The sequence below is a fragment of the Barbatula barbatula genome (assembly GCF_947034865.1).
Source record: "Barbatula barbatula genome assembly, chromosome: 7".
Taxonomy (NCBI): domain Eukaryota; kingdom Metazoa; phylum Chordata; class Actinopteri; order Cypriniformes; family Nemacheilidae; genus Barbatula; species Barbatula barbatula.
The window spans coordinates 5757261-5784851 of NC_136770.1; the positions used below are offsets into that span (position 1 = coordinate 5757261).

A 27591-nucleotide genomic window follows, 5' to 3' on the forward strand; every position below is an offset into this window, starting at 1 on the left:
AAATCTATGCCAAACCGTGCCAGCTGGGGGAGGGATATGCCAAGCAATGTCACTGTGTGCCAGTTTATGAATTCTATGACAAACTTGCCATGTGCAGAGTGTGTTCTTATAAAGCTACTGCTAATTAGGTTACAGGTATCTTTGTGAGCATGGATTTCAGAAACAGAGCAAATGGACATATGTGGATTTCAACCACTGATCTATACGACTGAATTGATCATGACCTCATTACACTGAAGCCACGGCGCCGCCATGTTGGTATACCCAAACCTTCTATTAAATGAATAGGGAGTTATCACATATTAATGATAAAACAGTAACTTATCAGGCTCTGTTTTTATTTCTAAAGTCTCACAGTACGTTCTTACAATGCAAATGTCGTAAGCATGTATATTGTAAAATTTTTAAACTTGGGGATTTTACAGTCTTATTGGCTACAGAGTGTGTAAAAAGCTGAAAAACTGGTTATTTTTGATCGTCGTTTTGACTTTAAGGCGCTCTCTGTCAGTTGGACATACTAAGATGATGGCGCGATCGCTTCCGGTGGCTTCACCTCCTGCTGTTGGTTTAGTGTTCTTGGCGCAATCCAGTCATTTATATAGTGATTTCTGCTCATTGTGTAATGGGATCTTTTTAATTTTCTATTAGTTTAAGTGATAATCCTGACCGATGATTAGACTTTTGTTTTATATATTTTAAATACATGTTATAAATGTATTTAAATTAATCTATTTAAAAAACACACACGTTTCTATAAATATAATAATAATAAGGCATAATATTAATGCAATCCTAATGTCTATACATGTATAGGGTAGTGGCCAAAAGTAATTTCCAGAGGTCACATTTATAAAATATTCTTTTTAATGCCCTCCAGATCGTATTAAATCACAAAATATGAGATGAATGCTACAAAATGGAGAACACAATTTTTTTCTCCAAAAAAGGCGAACAGCACAAATGGGTTTAGACTCTGGTAATAATGTACTATAAACTTGAAGGTTGATGCCCTTTCACAAGAACGATAACTATAACCATGAATCTTTAAAAAACGTTTTAAATTGAACAAAAGAGTTACAATACAGAGAAACAGTATTTCTTCAGCAATGGTCAGTTTCGAGGATTGTTGTATTTAAAATGTGCCAGCCACGTTTAGAATAAACATTTGCTATCTTGCACTTATGTAAAAGCTAGTACTGTTATTGTTATGGTCATTTTTATTCTGAAATTATCATTGTTGGTGAGGACTTTACTTTGGGGTCTTTTTAACCCCAAGAACTGTTCCCTCTGATTGCATATCATTCAACATTTGTGTGTTATAGCAATTAACACACTGGACAAAGAGCATAAGAAGAAATAGTGGGAGACGATGCTGCTGTACATCAAACCGCCTTAATGCATTTGGCCATCTCATCCACAAGCTGTTTCCCCATTGGACCCGCAAGCTGCTCCCACAGCAGCCAGATGAGAGATCTGCCCCAGAGGCTTATGGGTAGTCCGCCTGTTGTTAATTCATTACAAATGTGGGCTTCATAAATTTGAAAACAGGTATGTGAAATAGGAGGTCACTTGAATGGTGAAATATTGTGAATGTTTTCTAAACATTTGTAAAATATATTTGCCCAGTGTTTACTGTCAATAGTGTGTAATATGTAAATAAGATCATGCACTGTGAGGGTGTGTTCTTCTTGGAGGGAAGCCAGAAATATGCAAATTTACCATAAGCTTAATATGCATTAATATGGATTTCCAGCTATGTATTTAGGAGCAGCTGCAGAATAATGAGCTCCATCCAGGAGGTAATATAAAGCATACTGATATACAGCTGCACCAAATATTCCATTAACCACCGTCTATGTATTATCTGAACCATCACTTAATATCATTTTTAAATACAACTGTGAAGTGCCTCTGAAAAAGAAATAAAGAAATATATTCAGTGTAATATTGATATAAGTACAATGAGTGGTAATTGTCCCAAAGCTGTTGTATCTAATATATATTTCAGTGTGATCGTAAATGTCATTGAGACCTTTGTACCTGTCTGCTCCTCTCAGGGTTTAAAACTGGTGTGAGCCAGGGACCGGTGCGCAAGGGTACACCATACAATTAAAGTGAGGATATACTGTATATCATTTGTCTACATTTAATAATAACTTTAAATGAGTTGTTTTGATCTCCTCCCACTGTTCTTCATGAAAAGGCAGAAGTGAGGGGGAATTCATGAAGAACACTTCAGTTCAGAAGAGGAAAAAAGAAACAAATGTTTGAATATTGCATACTGTAGTAACTAATGTATTTTCCTCAATAATGTATACAATATATAATATTTATACAGTCCTATTCTTATTATCATAAATATTTGGATCATAATACTATTTTGTTCATTTCATTCACTTTTCCAACAAGCAATTCAAAATGAAATTTGAAATCCATCCATGAGAACATCCTAAAGACAAGTGAGATAAACAACTGATGTTGCAGAATAGTCTAAGCATTACATAACCATTATATTTAAAATGTAAATATTCAAATTTAAAAAAATTAAATTGTTAAGAAACATCTTAAGGTATGTTAAGGTATGTCATGTAATTTACTCAGGCAAAATAATAAGAAAAAAATTCTAAACAAAAGCTGGCATCAGAAAAGTTCTGTCAGGAAATCAACATGTAGATGCCACGTTTTTGCTTCCATTCTGATAGATGTATTTGTTGGTTTGTTAACGATCTGCTTTCAGTCTCAATGAGTTTCTGGTATCTACCCTGAACTGAAAGACCATCAGATAAATAAACACAGATTGATGAGTTGTGTGTAGCGCTCATAGACGAGCCAAATGTATGTGCTCTTTAAACCTCAGATCACTGAAGGTTCTATGTTCTTTAAACACTAAAAACATGTTTTCAGTGTTGCGTGACTGTTAAATAACTCTGAATTAAAGTGCTTTTAGATGTCTTTGAGGAAAAGGGAGAAATCCACTTTTGCAGAAATGCTCTAAATATCTTTGTTTTTACTAGAGCTTCATATATAATCGTCTCTCCGGTTAGTTTTATGAAAGCACTTAATAGGGACCTGAGAAGAGGCTGCTCTATGGCAACCATTAAATCATCCATTAGCGAGATACAGAGAATATCCTGTGTGTGTGTGTGTGTGTGTGTGTGTGTGTGTGTGTGTGTGTGTGTGTGTGTGTGCGTGCGAGCGAATGTGTGTGTGTGCGCGTAAATGTGTGTTTGTCCTCAAGTCGGAAAGCAAAGCAATTTCATTCAAGCACAATGATACAAATTTGCTGTGGTTGCCTTTAATCTTGTTTCATGTGTGTTTTGGATCATCGAATTAGGAATCTTTAGTTTCCTATTCATCAAAAGCTGACAAAGACATCTGAGACATTCATCTTGAGCTAGTCAATGGCTGAAACAACAGTAGATAGATAATAATATACTGAATCAGACATGCAGTGATGTCAAGATAAGATTTATCATCTAAAAAATTCTCCTGTTAGATGCTTCTTAAGGATTGTCTTAAATTATTGAAAAATGTGTCTTGGTATGATTGATATAGCATTAATATGGACAATTACTTTTTTATATTCAGTAGACGAATAAAGTATCTGAACTGGGTCATTAGACAAACAAGGATTCCAATTGCATTTTGAATAAGATGTATTTTGGGGGAAAACAATATTCTGCCTGTCCTGAAAGAATTCACTAAGGGGTGTTTAAAACTGAATCTTTGTAAAGTGTGTCTTAGATGTTGAAATGTCATTAAGACTTAAAAGTTACAGTAATATCTTCATTTACTAACAGTTACTTAAAATATTACTTATGTTTGCTTTAGGAGGAAATGACCTGTCGTGGTTTTACTGGTAGTTATAATGGCATTTATATTTTAGTGTAATTCTTAAAAGCGCTGTATGATTTATTCCCCTTTCCGTTGTTTCTCGGGAATAAAATCAATTCAGACCTTTTCTTATGGCAGTAATCCCTCTCAGCTAATATTTCGCCAATTTGTTTGATTTATGTCCATGGTAAAATAAATACACCTGTGGGATTAAATGGGCTCTTTTAACATCAGTGGCTTTTAAAATAGGGAATTTAGTTACACTCTGGGTTGATCTCAACCCAGTGGGTAAAAAAGGAATAATCCAACGGTTGATTTATAAATTAAACCCATTGTTGGGTCAAATATAAAGATATTCTTGGTTAATTTCACCCATCAGTTGGGTTTTTCCCTTTTTAGCCCAACGCGTTGAAAAGCATTTTGTAGAGTATACTAAAATATTGAACCTTAAATATTATTTAAAAAATGCTGGGAGAAAATGATTTATTCACTGAAATGATTATATGCATTAGTAGATTTTATGAAAATAAATTATTGAAATATACTTGGTGTATACTTAATGGTCCTGCTTTTAACAACAAATCTGAGTTAAAAGAATGTAAACATCTCGGAAATAATATCTACTAAATTTGTTTGTTACGATTTAAAGGATTTTGTTTGAGTAATTTTAATTGAACAAATTATTAATACATCCAACTCACTTTACTATGTTAGACCCATTTAAATTGGTCAAATTAAGTTTACTTATTTATTTTGTGTTGAGGAACACATAAATCATTTGTAGATATAACTACCTTGGCAGTTGATCTGTAGTTCCCAGCATGCTTTGAATCTGACTGTATGTTGAGATACATTTTCCAGATTAACTGTCATTTAAAGTGTTTTTCAGTAAAAAAAAAGACTTATTAGCATATTTAGAAGTTTTGTTGTTTAAAGTGCTTACTGTTGTTCAGAAGCTTGTGTTTAGGCCGAGGGAGGCACAGTATTAGTCATTGAGTAGTAACTGTGCTAATGCCATTACAGAGACCACCCATCTCTTCTCACTGTACAATCTTTTTTGATAAAAAATAGTATATTTCAATATGATAGCAAGTGATCTAAGACACGTTTTTGTACAGCGTAATTTTCTTTTGTTTACTTTAGATAACATTTACTTGATATTTAAACAAAAACTATGTGTATTTAATAAGTAGAATTTACTTTATTCTGGTTAGTAGGTTGAATAATAGCAGCAATTTGTCCTTAAAAATTGTTCGTTACCAGGATTTTACTAAACAGATTCTACAACTTATTTTTTTACAGTGATATGACTCAACAAGGGGTTAAAACAACCCAAGCTTTTGTGTTGAAACAACCCTAGGTTAATTTACACCCAACACTTTGGTTCATCCTTTTTTGACCCAATGCTGGGTTTAAAATAACCCAGCATTTTATTTTAAATTGGTATGTATTTAAATAAAGTTTTTTCTGTTTTTAGTGCCAGGAGTGTCTGCCAAACGTGTGGGCAATGTGTCTTTTGCCTTGAGACTGCTATTATAATCCAGACGCATAGTTAGAAGAAAATATCTGTTGCAAAACTATGCAAAAGTTGATTGCTAAATAGTACAGTATAGAATTAATGTTAATCTAACACACTTGTGACTGTCATAACTAATTTAAAAACTGCTTTATTCGCGACATAAGAGAAGAGCACATTTGCAAGGTGAGAGAACTGCACACACACTCTCACACACAGATTTTTGTCAATTAAGCTGTTTAATTAGCAATGGCTCATTTATATAAAAATCATTTTCATGCTGCAGTCAGTCCTGCTTTTCAATATATTAATGGATGATCGTTGCCTCGAGTTTTAGCATGTTCGCTCAAGTTTAGCTTGTTCAATGTGAACATTCTCATAATTTCAGAATTATAAAACATTGTTTGAATGTTCAGATGATTCTTTCACTTGCCTGACTCTATATTTTACCTTGAAAGCTTTTTTGTAACCGAATACCAATGCACAACCCAATGAAGCCAAAACGTTTCACAAAGGCTGTATTATACCTGACTGTGAAGTCATTATTTGCGGATTTGGTAAATCTTTGTGCTCGGTTTCCTTACGATTTCTGTGTGTCGAAAGCGCAGACCATTGCATGTTCATTTGTCTGCATGCGTGTCCCAGCCCTCCGTCTCCATTACTGAAACAAAAGCCTCAGAAAAACTGTTTCTCTTTTATTCCAGCTCCTGTGGAGGTTGAATGCGGCTTTAACAACCTGCTGCGTTCTTTGAAGATAACGCACCATTAGGCTTGTACACCGTTGATAATCACATGTGTGGCCGTCTCACTGCTTTTCAGAGAGGTTGGGAATTATCACAGTTCCTTTCTTGTCACGGATATTTTCAGAACCATATTTTCAAGTTCTATACACTCAGATGCACAACAAAAGAAACTGAATTACAACCTTCTGTTGCCATGGAGCCTAAGGGCTGTGTTCAAAATTACATTTGCGTATGTCTCGATCGCTCTCACACTCGGTATTAAGTGATATGTTGATAATTAAAAACATGAGGAAAATGATTAAAGGAGAATGCTTCCAACTATATATTTTAAATCAGTGAAATTCTTCTGGTTTTTGGATTTTTAAACAATCTAAATGATTCACAAAAATAAAGCAGTTTTTGTGGATTGGGTGGACAGAGAAAGTATATTTCAGCCCTGTGAAGGTTTTGGATCTGCTTCAACGGTCAAAAAAGTTTTGGTGTGTTTCACAATTTCTTTACTATTTTAGGAGGTGGTTATATGAACTCAATATTTCTATTATGATCATGTATACATACCCATGTCTACTAAAAAAAGTAAAATCTAGAAAAATCTATTCTAATGATCATGTGTTTCTCTTCATAAATATATATTCTATATTTATATATACATATCATATTTAAATATCATATATACATATTTGTCAAACAAACAAAATTGTTTATTCCCAAAACAGATTGTCGATTCCAAAATCGCATTGTAATTCTGCTTCAGCGCGTAAAATCGACAGAAAGATCTCAGGAATAAGTAAATGCCATCCATAATCCCTCTATCAGAGCTTGTGTAGTTTAGCCGCAGAGGCGTGTTCATTCGATTGACAGCTGTTATAAAGCTCTTGTCAACTGAACCTGGTCCTCAGTCGAGTCACATGTTCATGATATCTCCACCGCGCTTTATCAGACGGAACAGACTCGTACCTTCAGTCACAGGAACACGTCCGTCTCCTGATAACAAGAAATCACTGAACTTTAAAATGCTCGTAAGGATTCAGAACCTGATTTTTCTTTAAGATATTTCTGGCAGTGGATATCTTGAATATGGTCTTTAACAAGTAATATAAAAGAGTTTGTTTTTTAACTAAATTGGTCTCACAAGGATGTAGAATTGGAATGAGAATTCCACGGATAAACTTTTATTATTTTACCATCTTTCATGTTTGTACATTGAAGGGATTTTTTTCAGAAAGTTCAGAGTCGAAAAGAAACTGCAGAAAACTCGACACATGAATCGACACAATGTGAAAACTGATAAAACTGAAATCACAGTTCTCTCTGTGTGTCTTTCCTTATCTTCTTTTCTCTGTGGGTGTGTGTGGAATGGAGTGAAACTGCTAGAGATTCATGAGGAACATGACTGTAACCTCTAACCAATGAATTCTCAATGGAATAAAATCTCTTTGGCTTTGTTACGGCTGCACAGAGATGCCTCAGCCTCTGAATTTACTGCCTCTGGTGTTGAAATACCAAGCAAGACTTATAAGACATTGGATAAAACATCTCATATGCAACAGCTTTGAATCACTGAGGAATCTCACAGACTCTCCTGCAACACTTGAAAATGTTGGAGACACACTTCACTGCCTTGAATGTTTGCTGTCCTGCCACGCTCTCTTTGCCTCTTTCAATATTATATAAGTGTCTTCAGTTCTTTGCTTTCCAGTTTTCCACTGGTCATATGAATTAGCCACTTCAGAAAATAGTCCTGTGTGGTCAAAAGTGGTTCTGGTCACAAATGCTTATATGAGCAAAAATATATTTTTTGTCTGGTCTCATCTAGAGCAGAACCGCACGCATTGTTAGTATCGCTCTCAATGGGATCAATTAACAGCAACAATGGTTTCTGTCTGATTTATCTCAGACAGGACTCAATCCGATTCACATGAATAAATATAATCTCCTGTAATAGCCTTATCTCTCTCCATCTGAACGCTGCTGACCAAACTGGTTTCAACAAAGGCTATAGACGTTGCTTCACAGCTCCAGTAGCTTCTTTTATGCGTAAAACTAAAATACTTCCCTTTTATTAATAAGAAAAAAACACATTTGTTCAGTTCAAAGGAATCCACCGAAATATGAAGCATCCGATTTGTCATGGGTTCTGAAATTACAGTAGTTTGTTCTTCCTGTCACATATTCGCACAACAAACAGCATGTGGATTCTTCTGTCAAAATAGCGTGCGAGGTGATGAGACACTGCGGAAAACACATCAACATCTGATGGTATAACATCTGTACAGCTCATCTCTAAAAAAACAAACAAACTCCAGAAATTAAAGATGTCTTTTTACAGCTGTTGACACTTATTTAGAGGTGTCAGGAACTGCATTTGTTCATTTAAGAATGCGTACTTGTAATGTTAGCAAGATTTACATCAAAACGATATTTCTATTCTGTATTGACCTTCTCTTTGAAAGGAGCTCTTTTGATAGATGCGTCGCATTCTTGGAAGTAAATTCCCACTGTGATCAATAACAATCAAGACTTTTAATACTTTTATTGGACAAGTATTTGCAAAACCAACTTACGAACATGAAGGGTCACAATAAGTAAGGACATGTGGAAGCAATCGTGGAGAAACAAGGTTTTCTATACCCAGCAGCAAAAATATAAAAAGATCAATGAAAATTGTATTCCTCAGTTCATCATGAGCTCTTTAAACACATCTCCGTCAAACAGACAATACATTAGCTTTTCATCTGCCGACAGTATATTTGTAAGAAAATAAGCAGCATGTTAAATCTGTTCTAGATCTATACACCAGAGTTTCTATGCCACGCTTAAATAATTTCTGTTCCTGAATCAAATATTGCGGGTTTGTGTCCGGTCCCGCTGGAGTTAAATCGGGTCTTCTGAAGGATCAACTTTATTGTCTTAGGTTGGATTTAGGCATGGGGTCAAGTAAATGATAAAAGGGGAGTGTTGGATATGTTCAGTCTCATCCATTCTTTGGTTTGTAGCAGAAAGATGATAATTGACAAATTCCTAGTATTAACATGAAACAGTTCATTTTGGCCTGTCTACATCACGAACCGCTGAAATAAAACAGCACTTCATCTCAACAAGTCATCTTTCGTGTCTGTATGTGAACCCAGGTCCCACTCTCTATCTCTCTTTTTAAGTCAATTAAGCTAATGAATAATGTTTAAAGTGTATTATTCCTCATACACAAAACACTAACTATCACTGAATGCTTTATAGCTTCCCTGTATTTGTGCTTATACAGAAATATGAACAAGAGTTGCTGAAGTGACAACTTAATATTTCTTTAAGAAACTGTGGTGATATAAACTCAGACTGATCAAACAAGGTTCTTTAAAGCAGGTGTTTATATTCAATATGTTTTCTGCATTATATAGTCCAAGTTATTTTCAAGCAGTTAAAGTCATGCCATGATAACAAGCTTTTACAGACCTGTAAACACAGAGAGAGAGAGAGAGAGAGAGAGAGAGAGAGAGAGAGAGAGAGAGAGAGAGAGAGAGAGAGAGAGAGAGAGAGAGAGAGAGAGAGAGAGAGAGAGAGAGAGAGAGAGAGAGAGAGAGAGAGAGAGAGAGATCAGTGAACAGATGAGCATTGCACAGAATGAACAATGCCATCAGTTTAACACCAGTGATGTTCAGCTCTTCATCATGCATGTTTTATTCATGTAGCTGCTATAAAGCATTTGTGAGATTAGTTCATTAAGACGAGCACTTTGTGTGCGGTGTGGTGAGATCTTCTATATTTGTCTTTAATACTTTGAGGAATTTAACATATGGAATGAAATCAGCAGAGAGCACACGTAGGAGCAGATTAAAAGAATTAAACTGTATCATGCCCACACGCTCCTGGCATAAAGATCCTTTATGTGGTGTGAACACACATGTCATTTTAAATGTTGAATAAAGAGTGCCGTTTTGCATGGATGTGTGTTTTATCCATATGTGTGACACTTGGGCATGTGCATACACGTCTTGGCCCTGCATTATATAAAGATCAAAGGCATTCTGAATAATACTCTGCATAGCAAGATGCCATATTTCAAGAATATGCCTTCACCCCCCCCCAAACCTAAGTGTATCTTTAGAAACGTGTGAGTAAATGTGCATGTAAACTATAGAAATATGTAAATTTACCCTGTAATACAGACATTCTTAAAGGAATCGTTATCCTAAAAATGAGAGCTCAACAGCACCACCTGGTGTTAAACACGCATCTCACATAAAGAATGTTAAAATAATTCAGTTCACTCAAAAATCTAATTTCTCTCAATTTACCATCCCAGAGCACATTTTGGGGCCTATCTGCATAAAGTGTATAATTTACTTAGGAAACTATTTTAGGTAACCTATTGCTTTAAAGCCAATAGAAATAAAAAATGAACCCTCTTTACTGAACCATATATAAACGTAGGTTTGGGAGTATGATCTTCCTGTCGATCAATTTCGAAGTGTATTTAAAGCATGCAGCCACCTACCTTTCTCTTCTGTCACCATTGCCGGCACCATCGCATACTCCTGGTTGATGCAAGTTTCAGCTGTGGCTCTGTCAGACTCAGACATCCCGAGAATAAGACATGAAAACCAGACATACTTATTAGTGTTGAGGCCGCTCTCTACCATTACAAATGTTTGTGTTTGCCTACCCAAAATCATGTTTAAAACGTTCAGGTGTGTGGCCAGCCTAGGTACTGAATCTAGTTATCTGGATATTGATTCTGCCTAAAAATGCTAGAAAAAGTAAGTATTTTAAATACAGTTTTTGTATTCAAGCACTTATACACGGAGATAATTTGTTTAAGTCACTCGGGTACAGAAGCTTGTGTCGCTTTGAAGGCGGCTTTGGTGGTGTCTCTCCTCACCATTTCTTGCTGTTTCTTGGAAAAAATCAGAGAAGATCATGACAGAGGAGGTTGTGGCAGGAGTCGGACACCTAAAAATACAAGTGAAAGAACTTTAAGTCCTGTCTCATCCAACATTCAAGCACTTTTTTTTAACTTACTTTGGTGCAGGAGTTGATCTGGGAGGACAGTTTCTACCAAACTTCTCATGTTGTGGGAACGCAAAATTGGTTTAAACAGTTGAAGAGAATTAAATGAAAGAGCATTGAAACTGTTGGTCAGAGAGAAAAAAATGTAACAACTTACGTTGTTATTTAAACAAAAAATTTGATGGATCAGATGGAGACACAGGCTTGTCTCGAGGGCTCTCAATTTGCATGGCAGAGAAGTTAATGGCCGGAGAATAATGCATAAGAAATATGAGAGAAAGTACTGTTAATGCAAACATTCAAGCACTTATGAATTCAGAGAATTTGTTTAACTTACTCCAGAGCAGGAGCTTGTGTCGCTGGAACAGTGGGATTTGGTGGAGTGGGCTTTTTTGCAGTGTTGTTTTTTATTGTAAAAATTCCCATTACAGTGACTCTGCGTTGCATTGGTTTTATTAGATACATTAGGGATACAGTACTTCTCCCAAAAATATAAATTCTGTCATCATTTACTCGCCTTCGAGTTGTTCCAAATCTGTATAAGTGTATTTGTTCTGATGAACACAGAGAAATATATTTGTATGAATGCTCATAACCAAACAGATCTTATCCCCTATTGACTCCCATAGTAGAAAAAATGACTTCGTAATTTTTCAGTTTTATTGAACGCAAAAGGTAGGGCACTTTTTCCAATGTATTTTTTCCTATTATGGTAGTCAGATCTGTCTGGTTATATGCATTCTTCTAAATATCTTTCTAAAGAAATGTATAAAGGTTTGGAACAAATTGAAGGTTAGTAAATGATGAAGTATCCCTTTAAACAGCAGGTAAATCTGTCAGGCGTCAGTAATTGTGTCTAATGAGATGATCAGACCCATGAAGGGAAGGTGAAGGTTAACCAATCAAAAACCTTTATTCCTTTTAAATCCTCATAAGGGAAGCGATCCGTAAGAAAACATGTGACCCCATAAAATCAATGTGGTCCAGAAACCCCCGCTAACTTTCAGGAAAGCAGCCATAGGCTGTGTTTTGCATACTACAGCTTACGATATGCTGAATACTGTGCTGTACTGTACTGTATACTGCCTACTATGAATAAACCACCATACTTAAACAAATGACAAACATTACAATAGTAAACTCCATAAATTATCACTTGATCTCATATCACGACATTGGCATTTATATCAAGGTATGCATCTTTTTGCATTAAAAGTGCAATTCTTTGACAAATTTAAGGGGGTCTGTAGGACTTACAGACTCACTGAGCATTAGTATTTTTAATTCATCTCAATGCAATGATGGTGCATTGTTGTATGTTTGTTTATCATCATCTGAGCTGTCCATGTGAAGTAAATGATGACATGAGAACTTCTTTCAACTCATACATTTACATACTACAGTAAGTAGAGTCAATACTAGTAGAAAAGTAAAGGTTTCTGAAAAGAGCCAGGCTGTTGGAAAAAGAGAGGTCAATGCTTGTCTGGAGTCACATTAGCGTTAACAGGCTAATACGGGCAAATCTGACAGTGTGTGAGAATACATGTGTGGTGCTTCAGTTCATTTCATCCTGATTGAGTTAAAGTGCTTGTGAAACACAGGCTGTCAGTCTCCACTAGAGCAAGACAACTGATGTCTGAGACACTTCCCACATCTCCCACACAAACTCTGACGATTAACATTCAAATCACCCACAACCGACTCACATGCACTGAAACACAAGTGAAGCGACTGTGATTGATCGCGTGCACACAAATCACGTATTAAATGATCCTTTACTGCAGTTTCATCAAAGAGTCGAGAAAACGTTTTCATCAGCCTAAACACACCGAGAGGTATTGATCTTACAAAGGAGATAACAAGCTTTCATTTAAGTGTGTGAATGTGTTCTGATTCTTGAGTCCTGTGAGAAAACAGACTGCAAGACTCAATAATAGAAGTTTATGCATCGAGGAATTATTTAGGAATAATATGCTCAAGATAGGTCCCTTTGCTAACTAATGTTTTCTTTGTGTATGCGTTCGTGCGTGTGTTTGCATGCACGATTATAAAAAGACGCAGATAAATAACAACATCCATGTACAGTGACAGATGTGTTTGACCTGCTCACCGCCTCTTCTTCACACAGCATCTTTAAATGAACATCTGAGAGCCTTGAACAAGAACCAGCAGAAAGAATTGAACAAGGATGAGAGATGCATGTTTTATTGGAGACATTATACATGCATGTTTAGTGACAATGTTTAGTAATGTTTAGTGATGTACCATCTCCATCTTATTGGAATGCTAGACTTTGTCACCATGGTAACAAACTGTGTACAAGATTTCTCAATAGACACCAGGGCCTAATTGCTCACGATGGTACAGACGTCATTTGGATTTCTGCTGTCAGATTGGGTCGAATCTTTAAAATAGGTTGTTCAAACTAAAAAAAGAGATTTTGAAATCAGATTACATCACGTAATCCGTTGTTTGTTTTGATGTGGATCCATATTTTAGCATGTGTTGTTCATTTAAACTTTGTAGTCAAAATATTCAGATTCAGAAAATATTCAGATTCTTTCAATAAAGACTTACAACAAAAATAAATATTGATGTCTACATAAATCAAAAGTAATGTTTTTAATTTTGATATATATCGCTGTATATACAATCAGCCATCAGAGATGAACCAATAGATTTGAGACTATTCTGCATGCTGTTTCTTAAATTAATATAGGTTAGCCTATTTGATGAGTAATTAATAAAATAAAAAATATTTGATGCACTGGCGCCCTCGTGTGTCTGATGTTACACGCTACAAAATAAACACAATGCAACATATCAAAAGGTCCAACAAAGCGTGTAGTGAATTTAACTTGTGGGTTTCTTGCATCCCAATCAGATGCTCTAAGATGAGACATCTGACTTAATGTATTTTTGGACAGCAGATGGCGGTGGCGTCCGTTATTAAAACACATGACGGGTTCTTGCAAATCGCCCGGTGGTCTTTAATGCCTTTTTGAGTTTCTATCAATTTGTGTACAAGTAGAAAATATCTTAAACACAATGCAGTGTTTGTCAAGTTGTCAGTTCCATTGACTCCTAACCAAATTATTTAACAAACTGCTTAATGGTTTTTAACTAATAAGTCTTAAAAGGTCATTTTAATTTAATTGTACTAAAACGTTTGTATTTGCATTGACTTTCAATCGTGATAACTATAAATTAAACACATTTACATCATGTTCAATTTGTTAATGAGGTTTTTCAGTCAGGCGCGCGCAGGTCAGGCTGACAAGGGTCTTATGTAAGACGCGCGCGCGCGGAGGAGCGTCATTCACCGGCGGCACGGGACGGACGATGATCAAAGTGTTTATATTTTCGTTGGTCACGTCGGGTTTTAACATCACGTCATGAGTTTGTGCTGAGCTTACGTTTCACGTTATTCGGAATCATCGACTCGGGAAGCGGAAGAGCGCAGAATAAAGATCAGCGATCAGCTATCGATCATCATGCCGCCCGTTGAAAACGACCCGGGTCGCGAGCAGGTCCGATCACGGATCAAAGAACTGATCGAGTCCAGTCAGGTGCTGGTGTTCAGCAAGAGTTACTGCCCTTATTGTGTTAAGGTAAGTGAGCATTGAAGGGTGTTGAGAAAATGTCCTGACGTATAACGTTACGACATGTCCCGTAAAAGCCTGTAATATTTCTGTTGAGTACAACGTTACTTCGGTCAAATTTGTGACGTGGTGTCGTAAATGTGTGCAAGAAACTTAAATATTGTAGCAATTAGCTTAGCCTAAGTTATTGAGGGGACAGTCACGAGCTGTGAAATACGTTTTAAGCTTCTGTAGTAAAGATAAAGTTACATGTTGCTGTTAAAATGGATGCTTACGTTAAGGGTAGTGATAGGGAATGTTCCTTGGTACTGTATGTCAAAGAACAATGGCTGTCTTAACTAATAGAAAAAGTGTGCACGTGTTATTAAAACACATTTATAATTTTGGTTAAGACCTCAGATCTCTCTAAACCTGTAGTGTCCCGTCTTGTATAGTTTCGTATGACTTATTTTAATAGGCCTATGATGTATGAATTGGGATCGGTACTTAAATTAGTTTAATTTCAGTTTCGGGTTTTATGAATGTTCTCACAATTATGTGTCTGGCCATGTCTGTCTGGGCTGAAGATTCTTAACTAGTTATGCTTCGAAGGACATTAAAAGAAAAATATGATCGTACTGTATATTCCTAGAAAGCCTGATCGGCAGAGCATTGTTAGCAGTGGAATTTTATTACAATGTAACATACGGATACATCGTTTGTCTTAAATGCCCTTTGGATAAAAGTGTCTGCCAACAACATAAAGTTATTAACATAAATTATTATTGTTTATAAAAGTCATTATGATTCACCTCTGATTTAACTAACTATATATTTTTTGCAGTGGCCTGTGAGATTATCTTAATATTTGTAGTTAAAATGAACAGAAGTGTAAAACAGTTACAATTTAGGGTTAAGAAAAATAGGAATATCTTGTATTTTGATTTAAAGAGGTTTATTTCAAGATCCTCAAACGTGCAGGCAAATAAAATGTATCGTAAACTCCAGTGACTTCTTGCAAAAAATTATTTCAATCAAACCACATCGGCAAAAGAAACAAACAGAATGAGTTTACGGTGTAAATTCCCTATCAGATTATCCGACGCTATCAAATAAGGATTAATTTACAGTGCAAAATACCCTATCAAATTGTTCTACCAGTAATAAATAAATATGTAGATGAAAATACCCTTATGATATTGTTGTAGCAGTAAAAAATTAACAGCTAGGACAAAAATGGACGTTATATTGATGTGCACATGCCTGGTAGGACTATCTGACGGTAGTATGAAATTTAAGGACACCTGCTTACAAAACAAAGTACAGGTCACGTTTTTGCTTCTTTGCCGAAGAAGATAATGTATTTACGAAATGCGTTCTGCAGAGCAGTTTGTCTGTTTAGGGCCACAACATGGTGAAATCCGTGCAAGGGGACCTGCGGTGAATGCAGATATAAATAGGTCATTCTAAGGCAATAATATAACATCTCGCTTCATTTATATTTACATGATGGGATTTGTTTACCTCCGTCTTAAAGTGAGTTAGTGGTAACGTACGAAGACCATGAAGGACTGTATATTGGCATATTGTTACTATATTGTCATGATAAAAATGGATATACTGCTTCAAAACTAACATGCAGAGTTTCTTTCATTTCAGGTGAAGGAACTCTTTAAAGAGCTGAATGTGAAATGTAAAGCCGTAGAGCTGGACCTGATGGGTAAGATCCCAGTAACTGTCAATCATTTTCACATCATATCAAATATCAGTTTCAGTATCAAATATGCAAATCAATTTACCCGAATTTAAAACGAAGATCAAGTACATAAGGGAAGTGCCAAGCTGTGCCACAACATAATACAGCCATTTCCATTGTTCCAATCTCTAAATGTTTTTTTTTCCTGTTAAGTATGTAAGTACAGTGGCTTGCATGAGTACATTTTAGGCGAGGTTCTTCCTTATGTTTAAGATTTCTTATGTTAGATTAAGGGGGCTTTCTGGATGTCTCTGACTATTTCCACCTTAGTCACCTTAGGTTGAAGTTACGTAATATTAAGGCTTACTGACTCCGTTCATTCATAAATGATCTGAAATGTGTCCTGTGGTCTCTGAACGTTGTGCTGAACTCTAAAGTTAATGTTTAAAGCAGTTAAACCAGCAGCGTTTTAGCTGTGACCTGCTGAGTCACACTCACTCCAGCGTTACTAATGTCTTGAATCATCTTCCTACTGCAGAGCAAATCACCTCCCACTCCCCTAATGTGACCCTGATTATTCCCCTATTCTAATGCTTGGAGAAACAGTTAAAACATCTACAAATTGATTTCCTTCATTTAGAACATTTCAAATGAAAACATTAAATTAATATTTTTTTACTTTAAAGACATTGTGAGTATATTGTGGATATTCAAGTCATTGCTGATTCTCTTTTGTTCCGTCTGTGCAGTCGGAGCCAAACATTAGTTTCAGCAGCAGGCCTGCTGTGTCTGATCCAGATCTAATTAAATTATCCATCCTGGAGAGAAGCCCATGTGGTGTAGATGTGTAACATGAGCAGTTTGATAATTGATCGCATCTGATCTGTTTTCAGAGGATGGATCTAACTACCAGGACCTGCTGCATGAGATGACGGGGCAGAAAACGGTCCCCAGCGTTTTCATCAATAAGAAACACATCGGGGGCTGCGATAACACACTGAAGGTATGGATTCATCTCTGTGTTTTCCAGTTGTCTGTCACTGTCTCAACTCGTTGAGGCTTCATAAAGCCCATCCATCCATCATTAAAGTAATCCAAAAGACTACAGTTGATTAATAAAGCAAAATAAAAGTGCGTATGAGTGAGCAAATTTTGGAACATTGAAACCTATGAGCACCAAATTCAAATACGGTCACATGCCGATAACTTCAGATCTCATTGGTTCTTTTATCTTGTGACTAGTTGTCTCGTCACAAAATATCACATGACACTATATTTGAATCGATTTTCGTATGGCTTTTGCCAAATTGTCTCAATTATTAACTTATTCTACGAACTGTACACATCATACATTTTTCACAAACATTATTGGTAATACTTTACAGTAAGGTGCTATTTGTTAACAGGAGTAAATGCATTATCTAAAGTTTCCTAACAATGAACAATTTAGTTTTTCAGCATTTATTAGTTGTTAATGTCTATACATTTATTCATGTTAGTTCATTGTGCATTAACTAACGTTAACAGTTGCTACAATTTATAATGTTTTGGTAACTGCTAAAATGAACATGAACTGAGATTCATAAATGCTTTAAAGTATTGTTCATGTTAGCTAATGCATTAACTAATTGTTTGCAAATAGCATCTTATTGTAAAGTGTTACCACATTATTTTGCTTAAGATGATTAACCATTTATTAACCCACGTGAGTGATTTGGATTTGTTTTATGATGCATGCATGTGCTTTCGAGAGCATTAAGCTGATACATGTCTGTATATAAAGCAACAGTTGTTTCTATTTAAAAAATGTGTTCGCCATATAACCTGACTTGCATTGAAAGTTATTCGAGAATTTTCAGATTTGGGCAAACTATTCCTATTAAAAACCTAAAAATGAAACTGAAATTATTACAATTGACAGATTGTAAGATACACTGTTGCAACTTGAATTGAATCGCAGGCTGTAATGTTGATGGTCATACGCTGACATTTCAGCTCAATTTCTTTTTTGAAATATTAATTTCAAAATATTAATATCAATTTCTTATTTGTGTCTGTGAGTTTATGATGGGCAAAGTCTGAAGTCTGGAATTTTGCAAGCATTTCAGAAATGTCTTGATGACCCATCAGCCAATGAAAGACTTAAACAGCCATCTCCATACATGCTTACATAGAGGGACGCCATCACAAAAATTATGTAAATAATGAGAAATCACCTCAGATTACTGTGATTTTCTTCCTGAGACTTCGTTTACACAACTGCTGAGCTAGTTTTGGATTATTAAAATAAAAAATCTGTCATGTACTCGTCCTCATGCAATCTAAACCATCTGCTGTTTTTCTGTCTTTGGAACCTCATGTAATAAAGCTGAATATTCACGAGCGCCTCTTCACGATTGCTCTTATCAGCGATGGTTATATGCCTTTGTTAATGATTATGTGGTTGTCGTGGTAACAGGCACACAAAGATGGTGTCCTGCAGCAGCTGTTGGGTGAAGGGAGTGAGGTGTACGACTATGACCTCATCTTGATCGGAGGAGGGTCTGGTGGCCTGGCGTGCTCAAAGGTGAGGAAGTCACCTGTGACTCCAACATTTCTGACTTTCATCGACATGAATTTAGTCATAGACTAAAATACCAATACACAGTTTTGTGGTTGCACATATAAATCTTGAAATTTCCTGTTCCTGCCCAAACAGGAAGCAGCTATCTTGGGGAAGAAGGTCATGGTTTTGGATTACGTCGTTCCCACACCAAAGGGCGCAACCTGGGGTAAGGAAAGATTCATAGATGCATACCATGTTTGCACACTCATGTGACCATACTAAGGTGTAACGGTGTGTTTGTAGGTCTGGGAGGCACGTGTGTAAACGTAGGGTGTATTCCTAAGAAACTCATGCATCAAACGGCCCTGCTGGGTACAGCCATGCAGGATGCCCGCAAATTCGGCTGGGAATTCGGCGAGCAAGGTGAGTCATTCTCCATGCACGTATGTCTGCGTGCGGTTCAAAAACACATCATGTAATCTGTGGTCAACAGTTGAACTAAAACAGTCTTTATAATTTGCTCTGTTTAAATTTGACAGAAATCAGAACTGCAATCCTTTAATCCTTTTAAAGAACTTGCAACGGGATAAGTCCATAAGAGTTGTGTTGTAATATTGTGATTTCTGTTCTGAGGTCATTTGGTTATAAAGAGGAAGTCATGGATAACATAAAAGAAACACTTTCCTGTCATTCTCTTTCACAACTCCATTCTTCCTTCGTCTCTTCTGTGAATACTTAACAGACAAATGAGAGCGAAAAAACAAACAATTTCTCTTTCTCTAAACAGGGATTGTTCTAGCTTTTGTTGAAACTAGTAACTTGGTATTAGCACCTATTGCATTATTGCTTGCTGAACTCTCTGTAAATTGCTTTGGATAAAAGCATCTGCTAAATGACTAAATGTAATGGTCTTGATGATGAAATGCCCACTAGGTTTTACATTTTTCCAACGGGACGAGGAAAGTCATTTGAACCATTTTTATGAATCGTGATTTAAGAATACCTCAAATTTGTTGGTACCCCTCCACAAAAAAGAAGAATGCACAATTTTCTCTGAAATAACTAGAAACTGACAAAAGTAATTGGCATCCACCATGTTTATTCCATATTTTATAGAAATCAGACTTTGCTTGTGATTTTATTAATTTTTTATTCAACATTATATTGTGAATAATAAAAATGATGGGACCCCTAACCTTATATTTAGTTGGACAACCTTTAGCAAGCAAATGTTTTCTGTAGCTCTCAGTGAGACTTCTGCACCTGTTAACAGGTAGTTTGGCCCACTCTTCCTGAGCAAACTGCTCCAGGTGTCTCCGGTTTGATGGGTGTCTTCTCTAGACTGCTAGTTTCAGCTCTTTCCATAGATGTTCGATAGGATTCAGATCAGGACTCAAAGAAGCCCATTTCAGAATAGTACAATGTTTTGTTCTTATTCATTCTTGGGTGATTTTAGCTGTGTGTGTTTTGACATTGGGCAGTACGTTTCGCTCCAGAATGCCTTGATAGTCTTGATATATTTCATCACTCTTCAGGAGGAATTAAGCATTATTTCAATGAGCAAGGGTACCAACAAATTTGAGCATGTCTGTATATCATAAAACTTTTTATTTTGGGTGAAAACACCTTTGGAAAAGTCAATGAGCTTGATGATATTGTTTCTCTTCTTTTTTTAACACCTTTTTTCTAGTGACCCACAACTGGGATACAATGAAAACCGCAGTAAATAACTACATCGGTTCGTTGAACTGGGGCTACAGGGTTTCCCTCCGAGACAAGAACGTTAATTATGTCAACGCGTATGCCGAGTTTGTAGAGCCACACAAGATCAAGGCAAGTGTTGCTGGACCCTAAATCCAATATCCTGGTTAACAGAAAAATGTTTAATCTATAATAGAACTCGCATTTATTAAACAATCATAGTTATGATCCGTGACTATAGATGGTTGCTTAGCAACACTATGTCTCAGGATACATGTCATTTAATGAGTTTACTAAAAAATAAAGATATTTTTAGTATGTTTGACTAATCTTCCGTTTACTTCTATTAGGCGACAAACAAGCGCGGTAAGGAGACGTTCTACACTGCCTCTAAGTTTGTCCTAGCGACGGGAGAAAGACCTCGTTACCTTGGCATCCCCGGAGATAAAGAGTACTGCATCACCAGGTGAGCTGATCTTCATAAACCTTCTCCAGAGAGCCGTTTTAACTGATCCGCACCTCAGGGGTTTTTAAAACCTGTTCAGTAATTATACACTCCAAACAAAGGCTGTAGGAGAAGGAAATCATAGTATTATTTCCTGAAGTAATGCTGTCCTGAGCACAAAGTGTGTGTGTGTTTGTGTGTGTATTGCTCAAACATTTGTCATCTATCAGAAGAGGATGTGAATCTCAGTGTCTGTGTTTTTATTACAATCTTTATGCTGATTAAACAAACGTTTGTCTGCAAGTCTCTCTATGTTGTGTCCTCAGCCATTCATGATCTTGTATTTTGTCTCTCACGTGTTCCCCGCTCTTGCAGTGATGACCTGTTTTCATTGTCCTACTGTCCCGGGAAGACTTTAGTAATCGGGGCTTCTTATGTCGCTCTGGAGTGTGGAGGCTTTCTGGCCGGTTTGGGGCTGGATGTGACCGTCATGGTTCGTTCCATTTTGCTCCGAGGCTTTGACCAAGACATGGCCAACCGCGCTGGTGACCACATGGAGACGCACGGCGTCAAATTCATCAGGAAGTTTGTTCCTGTCAAGGTGTGTGTGTTGTGAATTGAATCTGAACGTGTTAGCTGCTATCTGATGCGGCTGGATATATGACATTATGATGATCAGGTTCTGGTGATAAAACACAGCAGTGATTCTGTGATTGTATCTCAGATAGAGGAGCTTGAAGCTGGAGCGCCGGGGCGACTGAAGGTGACGGCCAAATCTACAGAGGATGATGAAATCATTGAGGGGGAATACAACACTGTAAGTGTCATAAACGTTTTTGTTAGTGCTCTAACTTTAGAATGCTCTGCCTTTTTCACTGTATATCATTTTATGTGTTTTAAGGGTAGTTATTTTATCCTATGTTGTAAGGATAGTAATTTTATAATGACAAGTTTGTCATTAATGGCCTTTAGTGCTGATGTGACGTTAAACACAAATACATGAATTATGTAAACACTGGTCCAGAACACATCCGGTTTCAGTATTTATTTATTTATTATGATTATAAACCTTACATATATAGTAACATTTTAAATATATTTGTGTAATATTTTAAATTGGTTATAAATATTCTGTTGGTTGTATTTTGTTCAAAATGTTTGTAGTAAAACAGGAAGTTCTTCTGGACCAGCATTGATCCCATGTGGTCTATGTAATTCAGAGGTTTGATTCGTAGGGTGAACCTTTGGGAATAAACTTTGCATTGATAGAATTTGCATTGCTTGGATTATACAGTCATAAAATTGCTTGGAAATGTCAGGATTATACAGTCATAAAAAAAATCTGAATGATAATTTATCCAAGGTCAAAAACCTCTAACTCTATACGAGCAGTATGCAGGGTAGTAGTTTAACCTCGAGTGTAAGCCAGTTCTAATAGTTAAACTTGTCAAACATCTATACAAAGACAATAGAAGTTAGTTGTGTGGTCAATTTTAGCATTGTTACTTTGTGCAGCATTGGTCAGATTTATTAGTCTCATTCCTTATTACTCAAACTGCGACATAATATAATTATGCTGATCTTAAACTCAGGTGTTGATTGCAGTCGGTCGTGATGCCTGCACGGGGAACATTGGACTAAACAAAGTTGGAGTTAATGTCAACCCAAAGTATGTCTCCACTCTCCATCTACTGTCTTATGTCGACCTTTGGTTATTTTCTTGTTCTCAGGCCTCATAGTTGCTCACCCATTCATTCCATTGTTACAATGACCTTGCTGTCATGGTAACATGGGAGGAGCTGGTCTAGCCTGGGAAGGGGCGGAGGCTGTAGTGTCACGGTGAATCAGCAGTTTTCCAACTACCATAAACTCCATAATTTCACCAGAAGACACATTAAGTGCATTTTTACAGAGTAAGAGAGCTGGAATAATGTGGGCAAGTGATATGCATTTATAAAACAATTTGGTTGAATTCAAATCAAAAAGAAATCAAGAGGCTCCTATATATTATTATTATGATTATTATAGTGTGTCTGTATGTTCGAGATTAGAGCAGTATAGAAGCTTTACAGTCATTCAAACAGTCATATGATTTAGAGTCTTATGACCTCTACACACACATGCATGTAGTGATTCTTGACTCCTGTTTCCTATATATGAATATATTGCTCAAGCTTTCAGACTTCAGTAAATTAATTTGAACTGCTCTTTTTAACAGTGTGCTTGCATCATGTTTCTTCATTTGGATCTGTACTAGAGTTGTAGATCCTTCTTCATAGCTGACTGTTAATGAAAGTGAATGAAATATTCTGCACTAACATGTTTTAAACTCAAGTGTGTTGCACACCATTCTGAGCAGCGTGTTTCTCTGTTCTTCACCCAGGAACGGGAAGATTCCAGTAAATGATGAGGAACAGACGAACATTCCTCACATCTACGCCATCGGTGACATCCTGGAGGGGAAGTGGGAGCTGACACCTGTGGCCATTCAGGCAGGAAAACTCCTAGCTCGGCGGCTCTTCGCTGGCTCTTCTTTGAAGGTCCGACATGGTCTTTCAAAAGCTCTAGATTGAAAAAGTATTTACTTTGTTTTAAATCATTTTATTGTTTTCGCCCGTTATTCAGTGTGACTATGTGAACGTCCCCACCACCGTCTTCACTCCTATGGAGTACGGCAGCTGCGGTTATCCTGAGGAGAAAGCCGTGGAGATCTACGGGCAGGAGAACCTCGAGGTGAGTCATCCGACTGGAAATATGAATTGCACAGATAATGAGGGAGTTTTAATGATGTTTGTTCCATCGATGTAGATCTATCACAGTTTGTTCTGGCCGCTGGAGTTCACAGTTCCTGGTCGGGACAACAACAGGTGCTACGCCAAGATCCTTTGCAATAAACTCGACAACGTAAGACCAACTACCTCTGTCCTCTCCAAACTCCCCTATGTTAACAATATCATTTGAAAGTCTTGGTAGGATATGCTGAAATATCTGAACAAATATCCACAAATGACAATTCTGTCATTTACTCTGCCTCAAGTTGTTTCAAAACTGTATGATTTTTTTGGTCTGTTAAACACAAAATAAGCAACCAAACAGTTCTGTTGCTCCATTAACAACCATGGTAGTTTTTGGTAGTCAGTGGTGCCACAGAACTGTTTGGTTACAAACATGTATTCAGAAGAATAAGGAAATGTACACGGGCTTGGTGAGTAAATGATTACAGGAGTTTTTAATTTTTAGGTGAACTATCCCTTTAATCAGATCACAAACATTTATGTGCATTTTCCTGGTTTTAGGAGCGTGTGATTGGCTTTCATTATCTGGGTCCTAATGCTGGAGAGGTCACACAGGGGTTTGGAGCTGCCATGAAATGTGGGATTACCAAAGATCAGCTGGACAACACCATCGGCATACACCCCACCTGTGCTGAGGTGCGCTTCCTTTTGCCAGCTTCGGTCTACATTTACAAGTGTATTTTGTAAAGGAACAGTTCACCTCAAAGTTGTCATTTACAGATTTTTTACCTCATTTGTGTGGAGTGCATGTTATAATCGTAAACCTCAAATTTTCCTTAAATCAAAAACATATTCAGTTATACATTGCTGAAACATCGATTCTTTTGGTTGGTGGTCTTTTTCTTTTTTATTGCATAAAATGTATGATATATTTCATAAAATGCCACAAAACCTGTGGCCCCCTGGAACCATCTTTGGTTTGAGAAATCACTGGTTTAAATAATGAAAGAATTAAAAATGTTTTGGGTTAAACTGTTCCTTTAAGCTAAAACTATAATATTATTATATAATCGTAAATATTAGTAATATGAAGTGGTGCAAAGAATGAGGTATTTTTGTATGCAAATATATAGCATTTTAGCACTTCTGGTTCCATCGACTTGAAGTTTGGGTTTTGGTTAAACGCCTAAAATAAGATCTGTGGTAAACAAAACATCTTAATATTTCCTCTTTCTTTTCTTTGACATTAAAACACACCAGTTATAACCCGCTCGTGAATTTTTTTTTTAAGATTTATCGTGTCTTAAAAATGACAGGTGCTGACAAGTTGCTAAAAGCAACTGCATCCTTTGGTGGAGAGTAAATGTCATCACGCATTAAAAATCTCACAAATAATGCAACACAAACACAAATCTCTAAAAACGTGGATGGAGATAGTTACTTACCAGGGAATGTTTGTCGGAGGCTTTGTGATGGTGCCGTTGATATCGAGCGAGGTTCCGTAGTGTAATCTGTTGTATTTCAGCCTTAAAAAATTGCAGATTTTATGTTATTATTAACTTCTGGGTTGGTATTCAAAAATGTGTCATCCCTGCAACACTCAGTTAAGGCATCTTTATAACTGTTTTCTATGTTTTTGTTTCTCCAGATCTTCACCACCATGGAGGTGACCAAAAGCTCAGGTGGTGACATCACTCAGTCGGGCTGCTGAGGTTAAACCCTGCTTGTTTAACAGACTGTCAGTTATTAGTTTTAACCAGTTCACACTGGTGATCTTCCCTCTCCACATAAAGTCTCTTACTAGTGATCTTTCTGAGAATCTCAAATCATCAACATGCATCAGAAAGGCAGATTAATGTGATCTTTCACTCAGAAGAACATGTGCTGCTCTGCTCTTTGATGTTCGTTGTGTCTCTGTGGTTTTCCTTTGCACTCAACCATTTAAAAACCGCCTGAATCTATTTCCGCTTGTGACGGAAGGGTTTAAGTGATTGGGCGGACTATAGGGTGTAATTGTTGAGACACAACGGCCACTCAGAGGTGGGGCTTCACTTGCTGTGGAGACCAGTGGTGAGGTGAGAAGCTTATGATTGACAATCTGTTAGACAGCGGGGTTACTCTGCTCGAATTTAATCATCAAAGTCAGAAATGCACCAGCGTGTGTCTGTGATTTACTTCCTTCACATGTACAAAGTTTTACGCACATACCTGAACACTCGTGGTGCTCTGTGACGTTTTAACCCATAACCCATGTTTATGGGTGGGCTAGGACTGATGTTTTTCTGTACTTTGATTTGACATGCATTTACATAAAAATACACGCTCTAGACTGCTGCAGGATGCTTTATTCTTTAGCTTCGGCCTTCAAACGGACAGCAGCATATCTTGATTTCTTTTACTTTCTTTGGCTGTAGAAGTCTATTTTTCTGTGTTTATAGGTTAGATCGCGCGTTTACAATCAGTTGCTTAAAAAGCATCAACATTAGTCTCTTGAACTGTAGGAAGAGGAATTTTACGTCCCTTTTTCGTTTATTTTTCAACGTAGTGCTTGAGGAATATAGAACTGGGCGCAAGGCAAATGCTGCACGTTTCTCAAAGTATTTAAACCAATAGCCTGTCCCTGTTTGGATTAGCAAAGCACTTAGAAATATCAGAAAACATGTTGGTCCATATTTTTATACATATTTCTTCATCAATTGATGTTTTTGATCTAAAGTTTCACGAGTAAAACTTTCGTGCACGCTTGTTTCTTTTCGTATAACGTTTGCAGTTTGTTTTCTGGATCATGTGCCTCAATCTATTTTACTTTGGTTTGGCTTTAAGAGTTGTATGTATTTAAGGGTCAGACAAAGTTCATATATCTGTCACACCGGTTGAATGTACAAACATTGGACACAACTCTGTTTGACTTTAATTGATGAACTCTAATAAACAGTATGTACTTGAACAAGTGTACCCAAAATTCTATTCTGATTTCAAAAGACATTTTAGATGCACCAAATAACGACGTTCATGTTTTCTTTATTTAGTAAACATTAAACTGTGATTTAATTCACTGCAGACAGATTGATCTAAATCCTCAGTCCTCTCCAGCTCATCCGTTTGATTAGTCTATGAATGGTCGCATGCGTTGGGTTATACAATACTTCTTTCAATTCCTGGACAGTAACAAAGCAACACACACACCTGCTCCTGTGAAGTGCAGGCTTATTTATCTGAGACAAAGAACAAGATGAAGCGCTTCATTTTCATCTGATTCATTCAGTGAGTTAATAATCACAGGCCTATAGATCAAACAGACCCGAGCAGATCTGCTCATGTCTGTGTGTTTCTAGAGGATGTTACAGATGTGTCTTCATAACAGAGTTTGTTGAACTGAAGCTGTTGATCATGTACTGTAAAGATAATTCAGAAACTGGAAAATGCCATTACTTAATAGTGTTAATGTAAAATCTTGTGTTTCAATATGAAGTGGTCAAAACAGATTTACAACCCCTCTATGTGAATGTATTTCCCGTGTTTGAACAAACTAATTTCTTCTACAAAGGATTATACATATCTGGAAATGTATCTCAATGGCCTGGTATAGGAATATAAGAAACTTAAAGTATGTAACTGCATGAGATGCAAACAAACATTAAATATATATTGTAATCATTTAGGCCCACAAGTGTTTGTCCATTTACTAAGACATTTAATATCAATGTATTGTTTGCTAACCTACTGTTGTGCATGTCTATTAAGTGAGTCATTTAGTGATTATGTTGGTAACGCATTCCTGTAGAAACTCA

General features: G+C 36.6%; 1 protein-coding gene across 1 annotated transcript; it reads left to right on the plus strand.

Annotated features, from left to right (window-relative positions):
- The first annotated feature begins 14032 nt into the window (after positions 1–14032).
- On the plus strand, positions 14033–27463 carry txnrd3 (thioredoxin reductase 3). The gene is made up of 16 exons (XM_079460686.1): positions 14033–14708; positions 16338–16398; positions 17268–17377; positions 18833–18940; positions 19073–19145; positions 19223–19342; positions 20610–20752; positions 20971–21086; positions 21441–21666; positions 21790–21882; positions 22658–22734; positions 23449–23605; positions 23691–23798; positions 23874–23969; positions 24362–24496; positions 25449–27463. Exons 1-16 carry the CDS (start codon positions 14592–14594, stop codon positions 25509–25511), a joined length of 1803 nt encoding a protein of 600 aa, XP_079316812.1. The 5' UTR covers positions 14033–14591; the 3' UTR covers positions 25512–27463.
- The last annotated feature ends 128 nt before the right edge of the window (positions 27464–27591 follow it).